Source organism: Bacidia gigantensis (assembly GCF_019456465.1).
Source record: "Bacidia gigantensis strain McMullin 20006 chromosome Unknown contig_246, whole genome shotgun sequence".
In the NCBI taxonomy this organism is placed as follows: Eukaryota; Fungi; Ascomycota; class Lecanoromycetes; order Lecanorales; family Ramalinaceae; genus Bacidia; species Bacidia gigantensis.
The window spans coordinates 123,830-147,421 of record NW_025408602.1 but is presented as its reverse complement, the minus strand read 5'-3'; the positions used below and the strand labels follow the sequence as shown (position 1 = coordinate 147,421).

Here is a 23,592-nt window from a genome sequence, read left to right as displayed (position 1 = left end):
CGGCCCCCAACACGGCTTTTCGTAGCCTGATGTATTTCGCTTTAAACATGCAGCATGACGCTGTTCGGTAAAAATTAGTGTGGGGTATTGGGGGACAAGGTGTGGTAGTCACCCCACCTTTTTCGGTAGGCAAAGATAGCACAGTGCTAGGACAGCCAGAAGATTTGCAATGTAGTCGGGAAGCATTCGTCTGCTCTATTGAGATTTTGCCCAATTTAAAGGAGCGGAATGAAGGGGAGAGGGGCGAAAATAGGAGGAAGGACGGAATGTGAGTGGCGAGGCGCTTGAATGGTGAGGCAGTAGGTGGAGGGGAGAGGAGAGGGATAGAGGAGAACCAGTGAAGGCCTTTTTTGGGAATTGAGATTCTTGATGTTGGGCAGCGAGCCGTTGGACGGACCAAGGTTGATTCAGGGGCCGAGCCTTGATAGGGTATGGTTCATCGAGGAAACTACAAAGCTAATCTGCTAGGAACACTCCCTGGGTGCTTGCCTAACAGCTCTTAGCTCATGCAGCCCCCCTACCCAGAAGGAGTATGCCTGGTGCGCCTAGAGCGAAGCCGATTGCCTTATGATCGACGAAAAAATTTCAGACCGACGAACAACTCCAACTTTTCCCTTTTATCAGCGATGCCTCGTGGCAGAGAGGAAGCTCTTGACAGCTGTCTTTATCAAAGAATACAGGAATCCCGAGGGTGCCTGTCAGTTGTCTCAACGTTTGATGACTTAGCTAGACTACCGAACGTTCCATCACGGGAAACATGACTTATACTTGGACCTAACATCAGCCTTGCTTCCACGCTTGGCGGGTTTCCCATCACGACCGCCATGCGCTTGCTGCGCTGCGATACGCTAGCATTCGAGACGTTCGAGGGCGACAACGTCCCACGATATGCAATACTGTCACACACCTGGGGCGATAAGGAAATCTTGTTTGACAACGTATGCCAGAGGACTTTAACAGGATCCAACAAAGTCACTTCGGGCAGGGATCAAGCTGTTGCCGATGGGTTGAAATACTTTTGGGTGGACACCTGCTGCATAGACAAGTCCAACAGCGCAGAGTTGTCCGAGGCTATCAATTCGATGTTTCTGTGGTATAAGAACGCAGCCGTTTGTTATATCTATCTTTCAGATGTTTCGGTGGTGGATCGAATTGACCCTTTCGGAGTGTCGAGAAAATTTGGGAGCAGTCGTTGGTGGAAGCGCGGATGGACCCTACAGGAACTCATAGCACCGTCAAACGCTATCTTCTTTACGAAAGAGTGGGTGCCCATTGGAACAAAGGATTCGCTCAGAGGCCGTGTCCGTCGAATAACCCAGATCCCAGCAAGAGCTCTCAAAGGTGAGAACTTGAATGCATTCTCTGTGGCTCAGAAAATGTCTTGGGCTTCGAAAAGGGAGACAACCAGAGTCGAAGACATGTCATACTCCCTGCTAGGTCTTTTCGGCGTCAACATGCCACTCATTTACGGTGAGCGGAAAAACGCATTCCTTCGCCTTCAGGAAGAGATCATGAAGAGCACCGACGATCAGTCCTTGTTCGCGTGGATGGAAGAAGCGTCTCATCCTGAAGGGTATTCCGGTCTACTTGCCGGCTCCCCCCACAGTTTTGCAAACTCTGGCCGTATAAAGTCCTTTGGAGCGTGGGCACAGAGCGATGCTTTTGCTGTGACGAACAAAGGATTAAGGGTAGAGCTATTCCTTATCCCATTCGATGAAGGGGATATCACATACTATGCCTCCCTAGATTGCTGTTTTGACGGCGAGCGTGCCGACTTGAGTCCCGTGATCCTTCTGAAATGCGTGTCGGGCAGAGAAGGGATTTGGACCAACACCCCGAAAACGCAATTCGCCAGAATCCGAAGCGCTCGTATGGACAAACTGTCTGCCGAGGAAAAACGCCGGGGCAGATATAGAACCATTTACGTGAGACAGAATCCCGCTGCTGCTCTAGTAGGCCCAGCAAGTTCGGCGCCACCTGGTCGCTGCTTCCGCATGATCAGGCATCATCCAAAGAATCTGCCCACCGACCCCGTCCGCGTCTTTCCTCTCGTCCACTGGAATCTGCAGACTAAACTGTTTCAACCATCCATACAAGACGGGAAGTGCGGGGCTGCGCAATTCGACCTGTCTGGAGAGAAAGTTACTGCGATCTTTGGACTTCATGACGCGGATTCGCCGTGGGTGCATATCTTGCCGTCGATCTCGAACCCGGAGATCGATAAGGAATGGCTGGGGTATAAGACGACTGGAAAGGAGACTGCTAAGTGCAGGGAAAGGTTCACTGTCAATTTGAAGAGGATTGCTCTCAAGGCAGAGGTCGTCGAGGTGGAAATCTACTCCGTCCCGGTGTTCGTTGTTAATATTTATGATGAGAAGGTTTCCTCTCCCATTTCTCGTGAAGCCTGACGGACGCAATCGGCGAGTCGATGCTCACGAGATGAAGGCGGGACAGAGCAGAGCAACGCAGTTCGAAGGGATGAATAAGTGAAAGTTGTTTGGAAGCGTCGCATTACGTACAAGTACTGTATTGGTGTATATATATACGGTCCCATATCCCACCCCGGTCTATACCCAGCGCCTTTTCGCCAAATCCCCAAACACCTCGCGCGCAGATCGACCATAAAGAATCATCACTTCATTTTCTCCCTCTGCTCCCTCGTCGGCGCAGACGGGATCTTCCCATCATAATACTCAGGATAGCTGGTCTGATACCCCAACACCCACTTCCCCACCACAACCCCCAGCAAAAACACCAACGCTCTGCTCACCGGCATCCCCACGCTCTTCGGCCCCGGCAGCGCTACAAAGCAATCGAAAACCCACAACCACAACATGATCTGAAAAACGCTCGGCCCGACATTCGCTTTCCTGCAATCGTCCAAGTACCCGTAGAGGTTGCGGAAAAAGGCTTCGTCCCGCTCCCGCTCCATCGGATCCAGACCCGTGGACAGTACGAGCGGCTCGGTGGAAGAGGGGTTGGAGAAGGTGTGGTAGACGCCCGGCTCGACGGTGGCGGTGCTGCCGGCTGCGAAGTCGACGGTGCGGCCGTCGAGATTGGCGCGGAAGGTGCCGCTGTGGATGTGGAAGGTCTCGGTTTGGTAGCGGTGCCAGTGGTAGGGGGCGCGTGGATTGTTGGGCCCGCGCGCACTGTGGTTGTGCTGCAGACTTTGGAGTTGGAGGAGGCGGAGGCGGAGGCGGGGTGGAAGTCGATTTTTGTGGCGCCGTTCTCGGTGGTGATGGTGGAGAGGTGGGATTGGCGGGTACGTGGGGGTGGGGAGGTGAGGAAGGAGAGCATGGTTGTTGGTTGGACTTATGATCTTGGGTGTGAAGTGGATTCGAGTATTGGTTTAAGTATTGGCGATGACGGCGTTGAGACGTCTGAGTCAGATCCGGTTGATTTGGGAGCAAGGCGGGGTGATGCTGGGTGGTAGAAGAGCGGGTCGATGTTGACTGAGCGGAGGCGTTGGGGTGTGTAAAGTTGATCGATGGGGTAAGCTGACGAAGAGACTGAGTTTGTGAAGGAGACCTGTCGCTTTTGTGTCTTTCGGAGAGCCATCTGAAGTGTTGTATCGGATGGTTAGAATTCGAAGATGTATTTGTATAGCTGGCGACGTGGTAAAGAAAGGTGGGAGTTTATTCGAGAGCCCCCCAACGAGCTCGTGGCTTGCCCAGCGCCAGCGTGGTTAACGATTCTCGGACAGTAGCCATGGTAAGGCGCTCGTTGGTGCTGGCACGGTGCCTTAGCTAAGGAAGGAAACGTGCCAGAACCGTGCGGTGAGCGGTAGCGGAGATTACGGACTGGAATGATGGCAAATGGTGATTGGTGCGTGAAAGTGATAGGGTAGCCAGAGGTGTGATCTGGAGTTCTGGCCTAAGTATCGACCATGTTGCATGGAAGCCAGCGGAGGTCAGCTCACCCAAATGGTAACATCGCTGCAGGACCGCAAAACGCCACCAGAGTTCTAGAATGCGACGGCCAAGGCCCATATGCAGCCACCAGCGAAGGAGATTCGTCCGCTTGCTCATCCAACCAGATCAACGGACTAACGACTGCTGAACACAAAACGGTCGACCCGGATAGAGCTGCCGTGCGTAGGATTCGTCCATCGTGCTGGCGCTTCTGCGACACCGCTCGTCCCAGAGTCGTTTGAACGCCGCGGCCAACGTCCAGTCACATCTCACCTTCTGTGCTAGGCCCGGCCCAACCGGCCTGCATCAAGTAAGAACCCCATGATGTAACGGCTGTTCGCATGTCAAACGTCCATTTAGGGTTATCTCGCTGCATCTCTGCCAACATCTCTGCCAAATCTTGCTGTTTATTGCTGCAGGATGATGGAAGAGGGACAGGGCTGAGCACGGGGAACGAAAGATAATGCACGACCTTACAGTAGTAATCCGTTAGAAGTTGCACGGAAGCACACTAGAAGCCTCGAATCTTCCGGGCTGTGGGGATTGGTAGCATCATCTGCAGCATGAATGAATTGAGAAACGATTTACATAAATGCTTGAAGGAGCTGAACATTTCGCATTTGCCATCTCCTACCTCAGCTTTGTCTTTCCTGCGACTCTGTCCCTGTCTTCCCAATCAGGAAGGTCAGAACACATAGCATCTCGTTGCCACAGTCATAGTCATCATGCTTCTGATGTCGTGACATCTGCTGGTCCAAGCTTGGAAGTTATCTCAAAGGGGGCTTGCTTGGCTTGGCCGAAAACGGCAATCATCGCGTCCGTAAGCAAGTCCTGTCCGAAATTTCCGAGAGAGGAAATCTCCACTAACGGGATGACGATCGCTGAACGACCTTTGAGACCTCAATCACTATCACTACGCCACCGATACTACCTCAGACCAAGCTGACAGTTGCTGAAGGCACATCAATTATCTTCCGATAGTCGCAGCGCTTGTCGCGGCCTTTCTCGATGATTTAGGTCCGATTTCGCGTCAACATCAGCTGCCCCGCTAGTCCAACGCTCCTCCGCACTCAGCTCCGTTCAGCTCTCGTCGCACCAAGCCCAAAACCTTAGCTTCGCAGCAAGAGCTGGTCATGTCTTATTACCCAGGCCAAGGTCAGCAGCATCAGGGTTATCCGCCACAGCAGAATTACGGAACTCCCCAACCTCAATATGGCTATGGCCAACCACCGCCGCAACAAGGATACGGGGGCCCGCCTCCCCAGAACTATCCTCCTCAAAATGGCTATCCGTGCGTATCTAATTCAGCGAGTCTGCGCCAAACCGGACTAACGACGTGCCTAGGCCTCCACAGCAAGGTTACCAAGGATATCCGCCTCAACAGCCGTCGCCCCAACCAGGATATGGCGGAGGCTACGGTGCGCCATCACCGTATGGAGGAGTAAGCACTAGAGAATATACACGCAGATGATTGATGGAGGACTGATCTTGCATACAGCCACCACCGACTGCAGGCCAAGGTTACGGTCCACCCCCATCAGGAGGTCCTATGTACAACGGCCGACCAGGTATGGCGTTCGCTACTTCATGATCTAGATTTGGTGGCTGACAAGAGACGTGCAATAGGCATTGCATCCGTGAATAACAACTCATACGTGCAGGGCAATCACAGCGCCCCCCTCCCCCACCTCAAGGAGCCCAAGGCTTCGGTACCGGAGCTCCTCAGGGCTATAACTTCGCATATTCCAATTGCACAGGCCGTCGAAAAGCTCTTCTCATTGGTATAAATTATTTCAATCAAAGGGGCCAGCTAAGAGGCTGTATCAACGACGTCAAGAATATGTCTGGCTATTTGAATGGGCATTTTGGCTATGCCAGGGAAGATATGGTCCTCCTTACAGATGACCAGCAGGCTCCCATGAGTCAACCTACAAAGGCGAATATTATTCGTGGCATGCATTGGCTGGTCAAGGACGCGAGGCCGAACGATTCCCTTTTCTTCCATTACTCTGGTACGTTTTTACTTCCCAGTGAACCTTGATTCTGTCACACCTTATTGAATTGCTGTCGTAGGACATGGTGGCCAGACTGAAGATCTCGACGGCGACGAAGACGACGGCTATGACGAGGTCATCTATCCCGTCGACTTCCGCCAAGTTGGACACATCGTGGACGACGAGCTCCACCGCATCATGGTGCAGTCATTGCAGCCTGGAGTGCGACTGACTGCAATCTTCGACTCATGCCATTCTGGCTCCGCTCTGGATCTTCCGTACATCTACAGCACGCAGGGCGTGTTGAAAGAACCTAATCTTGCCAAGGAGGCCGGCCAAGGATTGCTTGGCATCGTTTCTTCCTACGCCAGAGGCGATTATGGAGGCATGGCGTCGACTGCAATGGGCTTCTTGAAGAAGGCGACCAAAGGCGACGAATCATATGAACAATCTAAACGTACCAAGACCAGCCCTGCTGACGTCGTGATGTGGAGTGGCAGCAAAGATACCCAAACCTCGTACGTCTCCCATCAACACTAGAGTACTTAACTTCAAAGTGATGGAATGCTGCTAACTTCATCGCGATACAGTCAGGATGCCCAGATCGGTGGCCAAGCCACTGGCGCTATGTCTTGGGCTTTCATCACTGCGCTTAAGAAGAACCCACAGCAATCCTACGTTCAGCTACTTAACAGCATCCGCGAGGAATTGGAAAAGAAGTATACGCAGAAGCCCCAGCTGAGCTGCAGCCATCCGCTGAGTACGTCGTTCCTGTTTCCTTACTCATGACATCCTACCATTCGATTCTACTGCTTCTCCTTCTACATCTCGCCACCCCAATATTGGTGACTACCTTCTTCGTCGCTTTTTCGGTCTGTTTGGTGGACGTCCTTCAATTATAGTTTTTCTGATCGCCTTTTTCTTGGTCTCGTTTTCCTTTCTAAGAAAAAGCCAAAATTTCAACCCACGGTCATCAGGTCGTGAAATAACATTTTCCAAAGGTTCTTCTTCTTCTGTTGAATGTCATGGGGTTGGCTGAATGGCCTCTTGAATCTCGCGTGCTGTATGGCGAGCAAAGGTAATACGAAAGAGTATTTATTGATGCGGGGTTTTGCGACATTAGATACCAACCTCCTCTTCGTCATGTGAGATGATCCTTTGAGGTGCCGTGGCGAGGAGGACAAGAAGGAGGCAGAGAAGGAGGAAAAGGCAGTCTGGATAGGAAGAAGCGAATGAGTTCACAGTAGTCACGCGGGCTTGCTACACCCGGAGTTCCGGTCCACGAAGGAAGAATGCGAGGGGGACCACGACACACGACGCATGGAGAGGAAAAGGAATAATGGCACAGGACTGGTAGGAATGAATAGACGAACGAATCTACTCATGACTGCTGGGCAGACGGCATTAGATAGGAGCGTGCTGATTCGTCTTTTCTTGCACTTGGGAAATCTGTACTTATGCTTGTTGTTTATCACTATCATTAATATTCGAAAAGCTGTGCTCACCTCACCTCACTGGCACTACAGTGTTTGTGTTGTCTCTTCGATTTCTTGTTAATCGCGCAATGGTGGCTGATAGACTGAGCTGGTTTGGTATCCTCCCAAGGGAAGGGCGGTAGGGGTCTCATAGGCTCTGTTGACGACTTGTGAAAGGCGAGAAACATGCACGATTTTTTGATCAAGGAAAGGAGGTTGCACAAGCTACTTGATCCCGGCTAGTGCTGGTTTGGCTCACTACCTGCTGCTGAGATGATGTCCCGCTGGCTTACATGTGCATGTCTGCACTCATCAGATCCACTGCAATACTCACATCACACCCAATCCAAAGCCTGAGAATCTTCGATCAGTATCTCGATCCACGCTTCCGCTGCCTCGGTCACAGGTACTCCTGCCGGCCAGGGAATTACTAGAACAAACCAGGAGGTTTCTAGGTCCGTTGCCCAAGCTCGCTTACCACTGCACACATCATTAGGTTGGTGACGGATCTTGGCATGTAGATTTTGCTCAGAGGGTAAGGTACTGTCCTTGCAAGAGGCTCGGCGGCGGCCAGATGTACAGGGCTGGAGGACTGGGCTTGTCGCTGTTGTCTCATGACCGCGACGAGTAAGGGGGATGTATCTTCGGACATGGGGAAGCAGGAGTGCAGTTAAATAGAATGACCTCGTCCTTGTTGAAGCTCAGTCTATTCTTGACCCTCTGATCTGAACATTTACCTCTCTCCCGTCAGGCGAGGTACTTTTCCAACTTATCCTAAACCTCCTTTTCAATAAAACAGATACTTCGAGTACAGCAGCTGATCCTGAAGGTTCATGCGCAGCTCCCTCAAACAAAACAGTAGACCTCGATCGCGGAAGAACAAGCAGGCTTTCTTTTTACAGCCACTTGATTCTGGACGTCGTCATCACTGATGGACCCACTTACGCCGGACAGACAGGCCAACGACGACTTCCCTGGCTCAATGTTTGGTGGAACATACACAGAAAACACACCCTACAACCTTTGGAGACTGCCCATTTCGGCCTAAGGTCTGTGCCCCTGAGAGTGAAGCAAAAGGGTCAAAATGAGTACCAGCCGAGTTTGGAAATTCCTTACCGTATCGTACGGCCTTCTTTTCGTGTAGTCAAGTAGTGCAACAATCAATCGCGATACTTTAGACCCAGTGTTTGTGGCAGTTCCGGTTATGTGTCGATGCGTGGTTGGCTTGATTGTCGCTCTGAATCAGAGAATGGGCGGCTTGTTTCTGCTATATATTGTATTTGATGCATCTCTAGAATTTCAATCGCCGGAACGGGGCATCAACCGTCGGCCCAATTGAGATGCTAGGCAGTGCAGACAATTATGTTCGTAGATCAATGTCAACTATGGCACTAATTTCGGGCTATCGAAGCAGCCATATCCTTTCACAACGCTCATTTCGTCCACATCCCACCTCTTCGACTTAAGAGAGAAACCAATTGTTTCATCTTCAAGTATTTGAACAGGCGGACCCGCTCTCTCATCCTGGTCTTGCGGGAGTGTTTTCCAAACACACGCTCCAAATATGCCTAGCTCGCTCACAATGCCACCTTCATAAACTCCCTCCTTGCATGATAGAAGGGTATTAGTGACGTCCTTTGGTGGTTGGATCTTTGCCATTAGGATGTAATTGCTCCACGATTCCTCATCTTCAAATCCCAGATAACCAGGGATGTCGTTACCATAGACGTTATTACCTCCGCCCTCCAGAGATGGCTTCAGAACATATGCTGGCGCTGTAGACCTGTCCAGGGCCAGCGAACGAGCTTTCATGCCCATTTCTGAGGTATCCATAGGAAACATTTCGCAACACACAGCGAGGACTTTCTCAGCATCTTCTGGGTTGAGGAAGTGTTCAAGATGTTGCCGCTCGGACAACTTTTGCTGGATGACTTTCATTGTGCTCAAATGACCTAGGATCGATGGGCACTTGATCGCTCGAGACTGCTCGATAATGCAGCGAATTTCGCAGCCAAATTGATCATACTCTTTCTCTTCGTACCCGGCTCGGTAATAAACAATGGAGATTTCCATGCTTTCGCCGTCCAGAAGACGCAACAGGAGTTCTTTTGATGATGAGCCATAGCTGACAGATGTTTCAAGCTGATCACCCCATTCAACACGATAGCATGGGATGCCCCTATACCATAATCCGTACACAATCGGACATTCATCGCAGACGTTGAAATTGTTCGGCTGCACCACCATCATTACGGCAAGTCGTCGATCACCGCCATTCTCTCTGGCATAGAGGCGGTGAGCTCTCTCAAATGCTGCTACGATTGAGTCTTTTGTGTCGTTGAGTGGCATTAAATCGGTTGATGGTGGGCTGCCTATCCGCTCGAATAATCTACAACCGTAAGTATGGGGCGGCTGCACTGACATTATGTGTGAAATACCGGTGCATATCAGAGATTTTGTTCGCGTGCACGCCGCCAGCCACAGAGAAGGTATTGAATTCGACCTGTTTGATGATTTGCCTATCGTTAGGAGTAGCTGCATCTTGTACCATGTAATCAGAACGGAAGACGCCCATAGATATTGGCTGCACCAGGCCTGGAACCATTGGGGGATTAGTCACCCTGTGCAGGCGTCTCCTGTAGATCTCGGATCTCTCAAGAGGTTACTTACCATCCCGCTTAGCCTCTTTATGGATGTCCCAAAGTCTTCTGGCTAGGGTATCTGTCTGCAGTAGATTAGAAAGAGCCTTCTCGAGCCAGGCTTCGTCGGACGAGACGGCAGCATAGAGACGATTGAAGATGGTTTGTAATTCTTGCGCATGGACGAAGCAGGCCCTGGGGAAGTGAGATGGTTTCAGTGCAACGTTGACAGGATAGGCCTCGGCGTTCTCTCCTGTGATACGCTTGAGTAGCGATCCATTGGCAACCTGCCAGTCATGAATTGCGGCAACACGAGGATCAATGGACATTATATAAGGCTCCTTGCGAAGACTGCGAGTCAAGAGAAGGCACGAATCACGAAACGAAGCGGCGAATATAACGATCCCACCTTATGAGCAAATAATGCCGGGCTTCTTAAAAGGGACAGATCCCAACATCTATCGGGTAGAAAAGACACACAGTATTATTTTGAGACTCATGACTATGGCATTCGATGTCGGAGAGGCACATTTCGGCCGGCTATATTTTCATTAATACAGCACTAGGTCTAGCGTATGATATAATACAACCCCATCAACTGCCTCCTCACGAACCAACTCCCTTCTTACCAGATCCTCTCCAGCGCCCTCTCGATGGATTTGATGCGCCTTCAAAATCTCGATTCGACTATCTGCATATTCTCTCGTATCATGGACCTCCCTATAAAGACCTTTGCCCCATCCGCCCTAAGGACAATGACCGATGGTTCCCAACCTCCCCCGCCGAGGCGTGATACGAGGCTTCCTTCCTGTCAGAGCATGTAAAATGCGGTGGAAAAATGCTGAGAGTGCAGTCTGCGCCGTCGCAGACAGGAAACATTCGTTTTTCAGGCAGGTGATGGGAGTTGTTGAGACCGAGAGGCCTGGTGTCAAGAGTGGATTACATCTACCAAGACGGGCGCTCACATTATTGTGACTCTGACTTGGAATTCATAGAGTGGAACAGGCATAAAGAGATCGGACCACATACGGTGAGGGAAAATGCCATGCATCAACATGATTGTTCTGCACTTGAGGGACGCGAGACGGTGACAGGCGACAACATCTTGGTCAAGCCGTGTGCTTCGACGTGGCTCGGCACCATCTAGACTGGAATGATCAGAAGAGACCATACAAACCATATTCCGATTTCTATGATTCCTAGCCCATGATGTTGCCGTCAGCTCATTGTTCTTTCCTGTGTACAACCTGCTAGACAAAGCCCTTGTCCATTGTGGTGCAAATACACCACTCGCCTTCTCTCTCCCCTCTCTCCCCCACAATGTTCTTGTTCGCGATTCTCTCTACAAAATTGTCCCCTACACTCTTCCAACGCACTATCCACGCACCAAAATTTAACGTTGTATATTTATGCCACTCGCACAACACTCTCACTGCTCCCGTCGATCTCCACATCCTACTCCACCTCCACCAACACCGCCTCCCAAAGACTTCCTTATCGCCAATAGAACTCAGGGCGTACCAAACTTCTCTCGCCCCTACTCTCGAAACAAACCACTTCCACCTCTTCCACCCCTATCCCCATCCCAAATCAGTAATAAAGTCGGTCACCAACTCAGCCACAACGCCATTCACGACCATCCAAACCCGCAGATCCCAATCATAAAGGAAGTCAGTACACACTCCCAGCCCTCTAGCCCGCCGGAGAACGCACCACCCAACTCAGCGGCAATGGAGGTATTGCAAGACTACCACGGTAGACTACTATCGGCCCCCTCCGAGCGGACTGATGCTCGCACGATCGAGCCGGGGAATGGAGGGCGAGAGATAGGAGAGAAGGACGTGGGAAGTGACCACGGTGGTGAACCGTCACCGTGGACGATGGGCAAGATGTCAATTTTGGACCTGTTGGCTGCGGTGGATGAAGTAAGCCCTACTTGTTCTGGAGACAGTGACGACGGTAGCGATAGCGGCGGTGAGGTTGGCTGTCTCGGTAGTGGAGATGAGGAAAGTGTGGAGACGGTTAATCATCGCCCACAACCTGAGGAGTACGCGGCATTGGCTTGGCTCGGGTGTAGGGCGGACATTGATGGTGATGGTGATGGTGAGAATGAGGATGAGGGTGATCCGTTTCTAGAGCTTATGATCAACGCGGTGGCGAAGGGAGAAGAGCGGCGGGGTGGAAAGACGCCGTCTAGACTGATATTCGCGATGCTGAGGAGACGTGGTGAGAAATGCAGATTTCTGAGAGAATGATGGCTTTGTGTGTTGAGGCATGAAGAAGCGCTTCAGTGTTCTGTTATTCCTGTGTTGGAGTGCGAACTGGGGTAGATATCGAGTTGTCTCTACGTTTCATAGAGCAACATTGGCTTTTTGGTTTTTAAGCAGCTTTTCACCTCACTTTCTGCTAATTGATGTTTGTTTTTCTTGTAGCCGCTAGTATGCTTGCATTATTCGCCTTGAAGGATGTAGCTGTAGGTGCAGCGGTGCCTACGCGCCTCGTCAGTGGTCTTGACTGTTTTGGTTGACTTCCAGATGTAAACTTATACATCAATATTTGTAGCTCATAGCCTTGATGTTTTTTGGACATTGTCACGAGGCATCCCGGATACTTGGTTGGTACAAAGGCACTGATTCAGGGTCACCAGCCACTTGCTCCATCAGCATTTTCCACCGTTGAAGTCGTAGAAAGCCATACTATTCCCCAAGCTGTGCAAAGAACTCAGACGTCAATAATGAGCCCACGAGACTCAGGACCATGAGCGCCAGTATCGAAATACTGACTCCTTGTTGCTTGTATATAGACCAGAATGTACCGAGTATAAACACCACAGCCATTGCAGAGAACAAAATCCATGAAGCTTTCTTTTTGTTGAGTCCTTCGATTATGAGAATGCCCCAGCCTACAGGCAGATCGAGTGGCTCGGATCTTATATCGTGACCTAACTTCTTTGGCATCCGACGTAGCCATATCGCGCGTCGGTGCAGCTTCTCATCGCTCCAGAAATGGTGAAAGAACGCGTCCGGTGGAATTGGCGGTGGTGGCACCGGTGGCCCTGTCTTTGGGATCTCGTATTCCCATTGGCCTTTCAGTGTGGCCTCAGCAGGTGGCCAACTCCTGGGAGCGTCATGAATGAAGGCCCGGTAGCGATCTTGTAGAGAGAACTTGGAGTATATTAGAGTACTGGAAAAGTCGAACTTTTCTGACGTACCTGTACGAAATGTATGTCCACTGGTTTCAGTAGGTAGAGATACTTTGCTTGAGATCCCCTGATGGAGTTGTACCTCTGCTTGATCGTTCGGAACAGCTCTCCGTCCGTTTTGATATCCACTAAGGAAATCTCACCAAGCGTTTTCTCACCTTTCCTCGAGTATGCTAGCAATTCAAACCACTGAGGCGGTCTTGTGAAGTCAGAAATCGGATTTTGTGATGTACCTAGTGGTGCGGGGCGCCTTTCCGGAGTCTTTCCCTTGCTACGATACTGAGGTTTTCGGACGCCTAAGTCTCCGGCAACGGAATGCTCTTGATTTGATGTGACGTTGGACCCTGGAGGTGCGTTGCTAGATCCTCCTTCGTTTGCGTGTGTTGTCAGAGAGTCTTGCAAAGTCTCAATGGATGCGGGATTGCTGTTGTCAAAGTCGCCATACAGTCTTTTCCCACAATCCTACCAATGTCAGATTGATACAAGAGGCCTTGCTATATTTTGAAGAGTCTTGAGGCGCACTTACACAAATCCATTCGAGTCTTCGATTACCTGGAGCAAGTCGGGGCCTGCCCATGTCCCTAATGTAGCGTGCTGGTCGTGGATTCTTCGTTACGAAGTTTCTAATGGAAAGTATGTCTGTGTTGAAAACTCGACGAGAATCGCGATTGCCGATGACGTCTAAGCCAAAACCCACCAGAAATGCCATGACTGGAAAAATTAAGGCAAAGCTTAAAAGGGAAGCCATCCATTCTGATATTTGAACAAGTGCATTTAAGATCGCTGTAAGTGATCAGTATGGAGTTTGGATGCTAGGCAAGTCAAGATTACGTGAGGAACGGGACGATAGGGTCAGTATTATACCAAGAACGAGGCAAGCATATATGATTAGCGTGCGTCCAAAATCGATGAAGAGTTGAGACCTCTCTTGCGGGGACAGGCCTTGTGGCTCCCAGTGCCTTGATTTACTCAACTTAACGATGTGGGCACCCTTAGAGACAGCTTTCGGAGGATCCATACGTTCAAAAGACATTTCAGTAGGCACTTCAAAGGACCATTTGGCAGAGGAAGGAGGTAGAAAAGGAGGGAACGTTAAATAGTCTCATGAAGAACCCGCACCTCCATCGTAGCCTTAACGAGCTAGTCAGCTAGACAAGACTAACCAATCATCTCGCCTGCGATATCGCCCACCATACTGTGCCTACCAGACTCAGCCTGACGAGCACATGAGATCATTCATTCGACCCTGATGGCCCTAGATCAAATGGTACCACGGACTGGGACATCATTATGGCATTGATATGAATGGATGAAGAGCTGTGACTTGGGGTCGAGGTTGAAGGCTTGGCATGTAATTACGTCATTTGTGGACGAAATGGAAGCGCCAGGACAGGACAACGCTCTCCTTTCACAACAGTCAATCAATTCGGTATGTTGAAATCGTACGTCTTGATTGTATACTCTAACACCGTGTAATTGGTCCCGAAAATGGGTATCTCCACTACATCGAGTAAATGAGCCATCATGCCAATCTGAAGTCATTCACCCAAACCCTACCCATACCCAACCCCATAGATTTCCAAAGTGCCCCCTTCTCACTCTCACCCTTCAGAGCCCAAATGCTCAAAAGCATCATGCCATACATCACGCTCCTGTTCATCATTCCGCTGCCACAAACCACGAAAAGCCGCCAGTAAACTCTCATCGAAATCTGCACGCCTCTTCAAAACACCCTCAACGCACTCCCCATTCCCATCCACGACGCTCGTAACATCCAACGCTTCAAAATCGAATTCCCGTAACAAGGCCAAAGTCCTCAGATCAGCACTCTCAGCCGCAGCCAACAGCACCTGCTCATCACCCACCAACTCCAGTCCATCCCCCTTCAACTTCTCAATCACAGCCTCCAAAATCTCATACCGATTCACACTCACACACCTCGTCAAAGCCGTCTGACCTCCATTATCAGCAGCAAAAATCAAATCGGCACCACCACCAGAACTCAAGATCATCTTCGCGACAGGCACATTCCCCACAATCGCCGTCCAGCCTAGCGCATTAATACCATCCAGATCCCTCACACCAGCATCCGCCCCTTTTCGCAGCAGAATCTCCGCGTGTCTCTTATCCTCCCGATACGCAGCCGCATAGATCAGCGGCGTCTGATCCCAATTCGTCCTCGCGTCGATCACAGCGCCATGCTCAATCAGCGGCGCAAGACAGCACGGATCGAGCGCGCACGCCGCAAAATGGAGAGCCGTGCTGCCGGAGGTAGAAGCGGGGGCAGGATCCGCGCCGTAGCGGAAGAGTGTAGTCAAAGAGGGGAGGTCGCCACGCTCAGCTGCTAGGGAGTGGGCGGTGCGCTGGTTGGAGTCGAAGGCGTTGATTTCGGCCGTCGAGGCTGCGAGGACTGCGTCAAGATCGTTGGGGAGCAGGTGGAGGATGATCTTGTGCAGGACGGTGAAGTCGCGGCGCGAGATGCATTCGGTCTCGGAGAACATCTCTCGCAGGGCTTTTTCGGTGGGGGAGGGGAAGCTGCGGCTGAGGATCTTGTCCCATGCGTTGTCTGCGGCCGCCCTTGTCAAATGATGATGATTAGAAAGAGAGATCTAAAGCTGACAACGAGCGGGGGCGTTCTCACCACTGAGTGCGATCCTCGAGGAACGGATTGGCGTTCATTTGGAGCAGGAATTTGCAGACGTGGATTTGACGGTGGCTGATAGCCAACTGCAGATCGTTAGCAATTGATGGTATAATATTCACAAGGACCGTTTGCTTCCATGTAACGGCGTCACGCCGGACTCATAATGCACATCATGAGGCGAGGCCAGCCCATCTTCAAACAACCGCTTCATATTTTCCACCTCCCCCAACTTCGCAAAATTGAAAACATCAGCGTCCCCAGAAATGGCGCGCTGGAACTTCAGCGTGGCAATCGGCCCCGCCAGCGGCGTCGAAGACAGCACAAGCGATAAAGCACGGGCCAAGAACCAAGGTGGGAAAAAATAGGTGATGGATGAGGTTGGCTGCGCGCGAAGGCGACAGCCATGTTCGTCGCACGGCTCCGTCAACTTGGGGAGACCTGAGTAGCCCACGAAGAGAGACCCGATGACGTTCTCAAGGATTTGAGGTGTTCGGAAGCGTCGCTCGTGGTGACAGATGCAGCTGCACCATGGACTGCAAGCTGCTCGGGGAAATTGGGCGGTGCGGATGCCCACTGCACTTATGGCGGTCAGCTGGCTGGATTCGAATAGTATGGACCCATTGTGCTGGAAAGCTTTGACTTTCTCAGTGTCGAATTTGTCTGCGCTCACTACCTCGTTGACAGGTGCGTATTCTCCTCGAACAGCTGAAGCTTGGCTTTGGCTGGTATTGGTGTCTTGCTGATCAGACTGGGTCATTCTCGCAAGTGTTTGTAGTTGCTCTCCATGCCGAGTCAGCTGCTGCTTAATGGTTTCATGGCTCTGGTCAGATTTGGCCGCCTCCGCCCTTGCAACGAGTAGGACTTGTTGGAGGTCGATTTCAATGCGGCTGGTAGTGGACCTGCGCAGGAGAAGACGTGAGTTTTTCGACTAGAAAGGATTGATGGTACTGTAAATGAAATCTGCAGTTGCGGTAGGCTTACGTGGAATGAATCGATAAATGTGCAGTCAAGTTTGCTTTGATTTCCTTCAGCTCCTCTTTGTATCTTTGTGCTTTACGTCCAACTCGCAAAAGACGGAATCGCTTTTGATCATCAACTGTGCTGAACAGTGGGTGTCCGAGGTCCCATGTCAAGACTTCGTTTGACAGCTGTACTAATTTACCTTTAGAAGAATTGATCGCCTGTATCAAGTGGGCGTTAGGAGGTAAAGGGTTGGCTGCTTGCTCCCTCTGTTCAAGAATCGCTTCGAGCTCTTGCAATACTAGCCGTAAATCAGACACTTCGTTATGCAGAGCTATGAGCTCAGGGAGGGCCCGGCGAGTCGCTTGGATACCACGCAGTGTCACATGAAGTGTGTGGGCGACAGCCACGCTTGAGGCGATTATGGACAGAGGATCCATTCTGTCGAATGATCATCTTCAGTTGATGGAGATTGATTTGTTCAGTTAAGACCTGGATGTTTGACAAGGTAGCAGCTTACTCACGCACGGCTGATGAGTTGGCAAATGGCTTACCTAGTCCAATGTGTGCAGTCAGCTAGAGAGGATGCAGTTAAGAGGAATTGCCTCGTTCAGTGCCCCACCTCAGGAACCCCGGTGAATGGATTGATACAGAAGTCCCAGAGTGCGAAAAAAGCATCGAGCAGGCTTCGTAAGAATGTGAGAGTCGAAATCAAGATTGTAATTCGAAATGATATTGCTATATATGTGGTATCTTCGTGAACATCGTCATCAGTGTACATAGCCGAAAGAAATTCGTGGAGTCGTTGCTCGTGTGCCTGTATCCGTCCGTAGCCATATCCATACATATACCCTTACCCATACCCATGCCCAAGCCTAAACCCAGACCCACCCATATACCTACATGAATCCCTTTATGCAGCTTTCCTCTTTCCTCATCCTCCCTTTTGTCCCCTTCCCTTACCTCCCTTCCCATCTCCCAAAAACTCCCCACCAACGAACCCACTAATCAACAATCAGCGCCAATACAAGCATAACAAACGCCACCCTCGCGACCTCCATTCTCCGTTCTTTCCACCCCTTCCAACTCCCCATCCCCTCCGGCCTCAACAAACACATCGTCGCCATCCCCACCATCGTACTGATCACCAAGCGTGCCAACAATCTCGGCACAACCTTGAACACAATAATCGTCGCGACAAACATAAAGGCCAAAACAATAAACGGAGAATCGAGGCGGATCTTCCCATCTTCAACAAGATGATTTTCAGAGGGTGTGCAGGAAGGAGTGGAGGAGTGGCGCCGGCGGGATCTTGTGTGGTTGTTCGCGTTGGAATTGATGGTGGGAGGAGTGGCCGTGATGGCGACGAGATCGGATTGATGAGACAGGAAGGTGCTTTCAGAGGGGACGATGGGTGTGTGCTCCTCGATCCAGGATCTGTAGGCTGCAATGTCGGTGCTGGAGGCGGGGTCGAGGGTGCGGATTAGGTGGGTGTAGGAGGTTAGTGCTCTATCTGAAGCATCAGGTCAGCATGTCGTTTCACCAACGTGTGTAATGCTCGCGAGACAATATAGAAGGGAAACGGGGAGGGGAGGAGTGATGGCGACGTACTGTACAGCTCAACCTTCCCAAAGCTACGGTGTAGAAGATCCAAGCGGTGCCATTGCAGCTGACTTGGCAATTTCGCTTCATGCCGTCTACTCGCTGGTGCATCCACCTTGTTATGTCCGCCATCTTCATGCGCGATCGCTGCGTCCAGCTCAGACAATTGCTCTTCGATCTCAGAGATCTCGTCTTGCAAGTAGAGCAGCATGCGATTGTTCAGGGTCTCGAATTTGCGGTAGATGGGTTTAATAAGCTCTTCAGACTGCTGGCCGTCGTATGAAGACGATCGGGAATGATGGTGACGGTGGGAGGAGATGTTGGAAGCGAGGAGATCGTACCCTGCCTTCTTCCAGGGGAGCTGTGCTGGACTGTCGCGACGCGAGCGCCGCTGCGGGGCGAAGTTGGAGTGGCGGCGTTGGGAGATTGCGGGGAGCTCGAGGTGCGGGAAGACAGGTTCTTCGGAGAGGAATTGTGGTGCGAATGTTGGAGGCGAGACGTGGCAAGCTTCGGGCACGAGACCCTCGTTTGCTTCGATGGAGTGCATGGGTGGGCCGTTGTTAGTAGGTAGGAATTCGGGGGAGTCGTGCAGCTCAATGTGCTGGTGCTCGTCCTCTTCCACATTGGCATCCAACGTGTCTGCTTCGTCCTCTTGAATCATTGGGTATTTGTGTTGCATTATCGGCGACTCTTGTTCTGGGCTCGAGGAATGCATTGAGATGCCAGAATCTGAGTGTAAACTCGCTCTGCCCCATGCCCGGTGAATTCCGTCTTGTATAGCCTTAACCTCCAGATCACTGTATCGTGGAGATGCTTGGGGCCCTTCCAGGCTTTTGACAGGAGGAATTGGCGAGATCTCATCATCTGAGGGTTCTAGCTCCTTCTCTGCCTCGTCGCTGACTGGCGTGTCCCATGGCTCATCATCTCTTTGCATGTAGGCGAAGACATCGAGATTCTCCTTATCCGGCCCCTCAATTGCCTTCCTTCCCACTGGCTCTTCTCTCGGGACTGGTTTTGGCTCTTTTGAAAACCGCTTTGAGGGTCTGAGACTTGAGTGAAAGATGGATCTTGGTGTTGCTTGCGTATCTGAATTATTGCTGGAGGAGGAGTAGCGAGAGGTGAGGGCGAGATCTGGTGGGGGCGCTTTCTTCTTCGACGAGGATGGCTGCTTCGCATGCCGGCGTCGTGAGCCATTGATGGACGGCATCATGATTGAATTGTCGATGTTCACAACTCCGAAGCGGTGGTGTCAGTCTTTCAATGCCCAGATGTCTGCCCAGAATAGCAGCCGTTCCTGATGTAATCGTTGGGGGTCAATACAGGCCTGGTCAGCCAGGTGGGTCATTTAAGAAGTGTTTGGCATGAAACGACGACGCTTGAATGGCATAGATAAGAACTGTACATGGTGGCTAGAAGAATGAGACATCTTCAGACCTTGCCGAAACGCTCAGGTCAACGGCAGTGAATGGGTGTTAAGCCCACGGCCAGCATTGGGATGGGCAATTGGAAGGCACAATTGAAGCGCAGTTGTAAGGCTGCAAATCAGATGGCCAGATCGTAAGCAGGAACCGGCCCTTCATCCAATGGATAAGCTTGCGAGGGATTGTTGGTGGAGGTATCGGGAACCGAGTATGGGGGCGGCGCTGTACTGGCCTGAATGGATGTGGGTTTCAGGATGCTGAGTTGGCCGTGCATCAGCGCTGCAAGAGAGGGGCGGCACAACATGCGGGTATGTAGGGTATTTGGGGAGAGACGAGCCCAATCACTGGCCTGCGGAGACTTAGATGAAGGGTGTTTCCTGAGCACACAACACCCCCTGGCTTGAACAGATCAGAGACATCTCATCTATCTCAAGGAGGAGCGAAGAGGTAGTAGTTCTGGGTAGAGTCTTTGGATAATACAGTTCTATTTCTACTGATCCGCAAGGGTCCGTCCGTTAACCCACACTTAAAGCCATCTATTATTAGAACATGACATGAACAGCTGGAGAAGATGCTGTACAACATCGCAACAAACATCAGTCCGATCCATGTCTGCCATCCATTGGAACCCTACTCTACACATCTCAAGCCGTCACTCCATTTGGCTGTGGAGCAGGTGTTCCGTTAGGTCTTGGTGACTGTCCACTTGCAGGCTGTGGAGTGACAGAGCCCTGCAGAGATGGTCTCGCGTCCAGTGATGCAGGTGACATCCTTCCTGCCCCATCCACTCCCATTCCATTCATTTGTTCTGCGGCCGGGGAGTGCGACCCATAATGGGAGGAGTGCTGCTGATAGAGAGGTGGCCGCTGCTGCCCGGCTACAACTGCCTGTCCAGTGAAGGGGGGACCTTGACTCATAGGAGGCGTGTAAGTGGGCCCCCCAGGTGTAGCGCCATAATTGTACGTAGGAGGTCCTGGGGGTCGCTGCTGATAACCTTGTCCCGTGGGTGTTGATGCTGGGGCGACTCTTGGCTGTGGTGAAGCATACTGCTGGCCGTAAGAGTTCGCTTGTTGACCCATGGGAGGCCTATAAGAATTTTGGTATTGGCTGTAGGAGGAATACGAATGCTGGGGAGTGTATTGACCATTGGCGAAACGGTCGACGTATGATGACGATGATGAGGATCGCTGCTGTGGATACTGCCCGTACGACGGCCGTGGCATACTGCTCCCTCCATATTGTACGGGTGCTGGTCGCCCTGAGTATTGCGATGCAGCATACCCAGCGCTGGGAGCTTGCCTCTGCACAGAGGCCTGCACAGGTGCTTGCCGTGGATATTGTGGGACTGGAGTCGGAGCATATGCCCCACGGACAGCGGCACCCGCCCCATAAGTTGAATATGTCCCGCTAGGTGCGACTTTTGCTTTAGGAGAAGTCCAATCGTCTTCTAGTGTTCCCTTTTGATTTTTGTATGGATATTTGAGCTTGGTACTGAGCTGCAAAGCCTCAAGCCTGTCTCCATTTAATTTTGACAGCATGTAAGGTGGCAAAGTTGAAATTACTTCCACAAGCTGCTTTTTCAGATCCTCATAGACTTCTGTCTCCGACGATGATGGGGTCGACGGATCTAGAGGGGCGGTGGCTAGCTGCTCTTTCTGGCCTTGTAAAGGACGAGCAGTCGCAGGTTGAGAAAGATTCCTGACTCGCTGGTGTGAGTTTAGTATCTCCAAGAGCTCCGATATTTCTTGTAGCAGGTCCTCAGCTTCTCTTGATGAAGCTTCCTTGCTTTTATCAAATGATGATATCTCTTCGATACTTAGCGGTTTCCATTCTGCGATTGCTTCTTCAACCACCTTTTCATCTAATTCTTCCTCAATCATATCTTGGTCCATCTCATCCGGACCATACAATAGATCATCTCGAGCGTCCAATATTTCGTTATATTGAGCTTCACCATACTTGCTCCACCAAAGCCGATTTTTCTGCTCTTCTGATACAATTGCTCCAGTGTCGTCCCGACTTGGCGCAAAGCTCGAGTAGACACTGCAATACAAAGCGTCGTCCTGGGCTTGGGCATGTGCTTTGCTTGTCTCTTTATCAATCGCAGATGGTGGCTCTCCAGAGCTCAACGCGCGTTCCCGGTGCTTTCGTCTGGAGCCAGGGGAATTGAATTGTTCGGAGGTGGGTGGGACATTGTAGGTAAGCCAACGACCAGAAGGAAGTGGCTGATTTGGGTATGGATCGCGCGTTGACGATTCTTTTGGGGAAGCGGCAGCGTCGGCAGCACTGTACCAGTTGATAGAATTACTTCTTGTGGAAGTATGCTTCGATGCCGGTCTTGGAGGATTAAGAGCTTTGAGGCTCGATGGCGGCGGGAAGCTTTGCCCTATCGTTGTGACTTTCTCTTTACCTTCCTCTAGAGTATGAACAGGGATCACACTCGTGGTGGTTATGCCGTTGGGTAAGGGTCTTTCCGTGAGGGATGTATCATCTCCACCTGGCTTGGCTAGACTCGAGAAGAGCTGCTTTGCACTTCTTTCCCCTCCCACTAGTGTGAGAATCATACTGTTATTGATTCCTCCTTCAGCCGAGATCAACGCCTCCCCACCTAAGTCTTGGCTGGGATGCTTCTCGGAATGGCTATGTTGCTGCAAGGTACGTTGTCGCTGAAACATCTCTCCTGCTATCAGGCCGTTCAACCTTTTCTTCAACGTTGCGACGCCCGACTTCTCGCTTTCCGCTTGGCGAGGTGTCAATTTTCCATTCGTGACCTTTTCCTCCACTTCCTTCAAGTACTTGCTACTTGCCGTGTCCAAATCTGCGATCAGTTCATCAGTTTTGGTGTATGCAGCATCCTTGATTTTCTTTGCGATGCACAAATTCATCGACGATTCGGAGGCTTTATTGCGTTTCGGAGAAGGCTTGGTGGATATCGCAGACTCGAAATGGAAATCAAGGATGGATGGGCTGCCATCATTTCTACGCAGATTTGATTAGCCTCAAATACTTCCGCTGATCGGCCCCTTTGAGGTAGAATACCCACCTTTTGAGGACGTCAAGGACATCTTTCATCCAGGTATGAATGTTCAATGAATCACTGCCTGAGCCATTGGCCGGCACCGCTCCATCAGTCTCGCCATCACCAAGTTCTCGTTTTCTCTTATTATTCATTATGGAGCCTGTTGTTGAGTGTTCTTGCTCTTGTGAAGCACTTAGCGCGGGCATGGGCCCTAAATGCCTAGCCACGGACGGAGAAAATGTGGGGAGAGGTCGCACGGTGTTTTGATCATATGATGTGTGGAATCATGTATAGGCGACCATTCTCTTCATCTCAACTAGCATCATCGACTGGTTGTGCGTGAGCGGTGTATCTTTGGGCTGAGCGTGCACTCTGTTCGTCCCTTAGCGGTATGCGGAAGACCCGTGTCGAGCAGTGGTATCGACGCGAAGCGTGAAGAATAGGAGATCCGCGACGAGACAGACACCACAACGTCGAGGCTCGATGTGAATGAATAGCCTCACAGTTCAAGCAGAGGCGAGCCGAGAACTACCACTGACTATGGATAATCAACAGCGATTGAGGGAATGAGGACAGGAATTCCTGGCAAGGATCTGGCTTTCGTAGGGCTGAGAGGCTGCGTGACTCAGCAGAGCCTTTGACCAATCATATTTGCAGATCAATTTCTTACAATATGGGGTTTGGTATTAGGATATTACATATCACTTGTTGATTGAGTCGTCGAC

The 23,592-nt window shown here is 51.1% G+C and overlaps 8 protein-coding genes across 8 annotated transcripts; 3 read left to right on the top strand and 5 right to left on the bottom strand.

Moving 5' to 3' along the window:
- Positions 1-824: 824 nt before the first annotated feature.
- Positions 825-3,433, top strand: KY384_005705 (uncharacterized protein; the record flags this gene model as incomplete). Its single annotated transcript, XM_044814203.1, has 2 exons — positions 825-2,327; positions 2,801-3,433. 2 exons carry the CDS (start codon positions 825-827, stop codon positions 3,431-3,433), a joined length of 2,136 nt encoding a protein of 711 aa, XP_044668353.1.
- Positions 3,434-5,044: 1,611 nt separating this feature from the next.
- KY384_005704 (uncharacterized protein) lies at positions 5,045-6,694 on the top strand (the record flags this gene model as incomplete). Its single annotated transcript, XM_044814202.1, has 6 exons — positions 5,045-5,202; positions 5,256-5,352; positions 5,410-5,479; positions 5,573-5,923; positions 5,985-6,423; positions 6,496-6,694. 6 exons carry the CDS (start codon positions 5,045-5,047, stop codon positions 6,692-6,694), a joined length of 1,314 nt encoding a protein of 437 aa, XP_044668352.1.
- A 2,069-nt stretch (positions 6,695-8,763) lies between these two features.
- Positions 8,764-10,348, bottom strand: KY384_005703 (uncharacterized protein; the record flags this gene model as incomplete). Its single annotated transcript, XM_044814201.1, has 3 exons — positions 8,764-9,769; positions 9,819-9,975; positions 10,051-10,348. 3 exons carry the CDS (start codon positions 10,346-10,348, stop codon positions 8,764-8,766), a joined length of 1,461 nt encoding a protein of 486 aa, XP_044668351.1.
- A 1,401-nt stretch (positions 10,349-11,749) lies between these two features.
- On the top strand, positions 11,750-12,546 carry KY384_005702 (uncharacterized protein; the record flags this gene model as incomplete). Its single annotated transcript, XM_044814200.1, has 2 exons — positions 11,750-12,245; positions 12,452-12,546. The coding sequence occupies 2 exons, from the start codon at positions 11,750-11,752 to the stop codon at positions 12,544-12,546; spliced, it is 591 nt and encodes a 196-aa protein (XP_044668350.1).
- Positions 12,547-12,715: 169 nt separating this feature from the next.
- Positions 12,716-13,930, bottom strand: KY384_005701 (uncharacterized protein; the record flags this gene model as incomplete). The annotated part of the gene is made up of 3 exons (XM_044814199.1): positions 12,716-13,183; positions 13,231-13,683; positions 13,748-13,930. 3 exons carry the CDS (start codon positions 13,928-13,930, stop codon positions 12,716-12,718), a joined length of 1,104 nt encoding a protein of 367 aa, XP_044668349.1.
- An 892-nt stretch (positions 13,931-14,822) lies between these two features.
- Positions 14,823-17,265, bottom strand: KY384_005700 (uncharacterized protein; the record flags this gene model as incomplete). Its single annotated transcript, XM_044814198.1, has 4 exons — positions 14,823-15,798; positions 15,863-15,948; positions 16,017-16,764; positions 16,847-17,265. 4 exons carry the CDS (start codon positions 17,263-17,265, stop codon positions 14,823-14,825), a joined length of 2,229 nt encoding a protein of 742 aa, XP_044668348.1.
- Positions 17,266-17,829: 564 nt separating this feature from the next.
- KY384_005699 (uncharacterized protein) lies at positions 17,830-19,637 on the bottom strand (the record flags this gene model as incomplete). Its single annotated transcript, XM_044814197.1, has 2 exons — positions 17,830-18,338; positions 18,437-19,637. The coding sequence occupies 2 exons, from the start codon at positions 19,635-19,637 to the stop codon at positions 17,830-17,832; spliced, it is 1,710 nt and encodes a 569-aa protein (XP_044668347.1).
- An 855-nt stretch (positions 19,638-20,492) lies between these two features.
- Positions 20,493-23,073, bottom strand: KY384_005698 (uncharacterized protein; the record flags this gene model as incomplete). Its single annotated transcript, XM_044814196.1, has 2 exons — positions 20,493-22,827; positions 22,892-23,073. 2 exons carry the CDS (start codon positions 23,071-23,073, stop codon positions 20,493-20,495), a joined length of 2,517 nt encoding a protein of 838 aa, XP_044668346.1.
- Between the last annotated feature and the right edge of the window lie 519 nt (positions 23,074-23,592).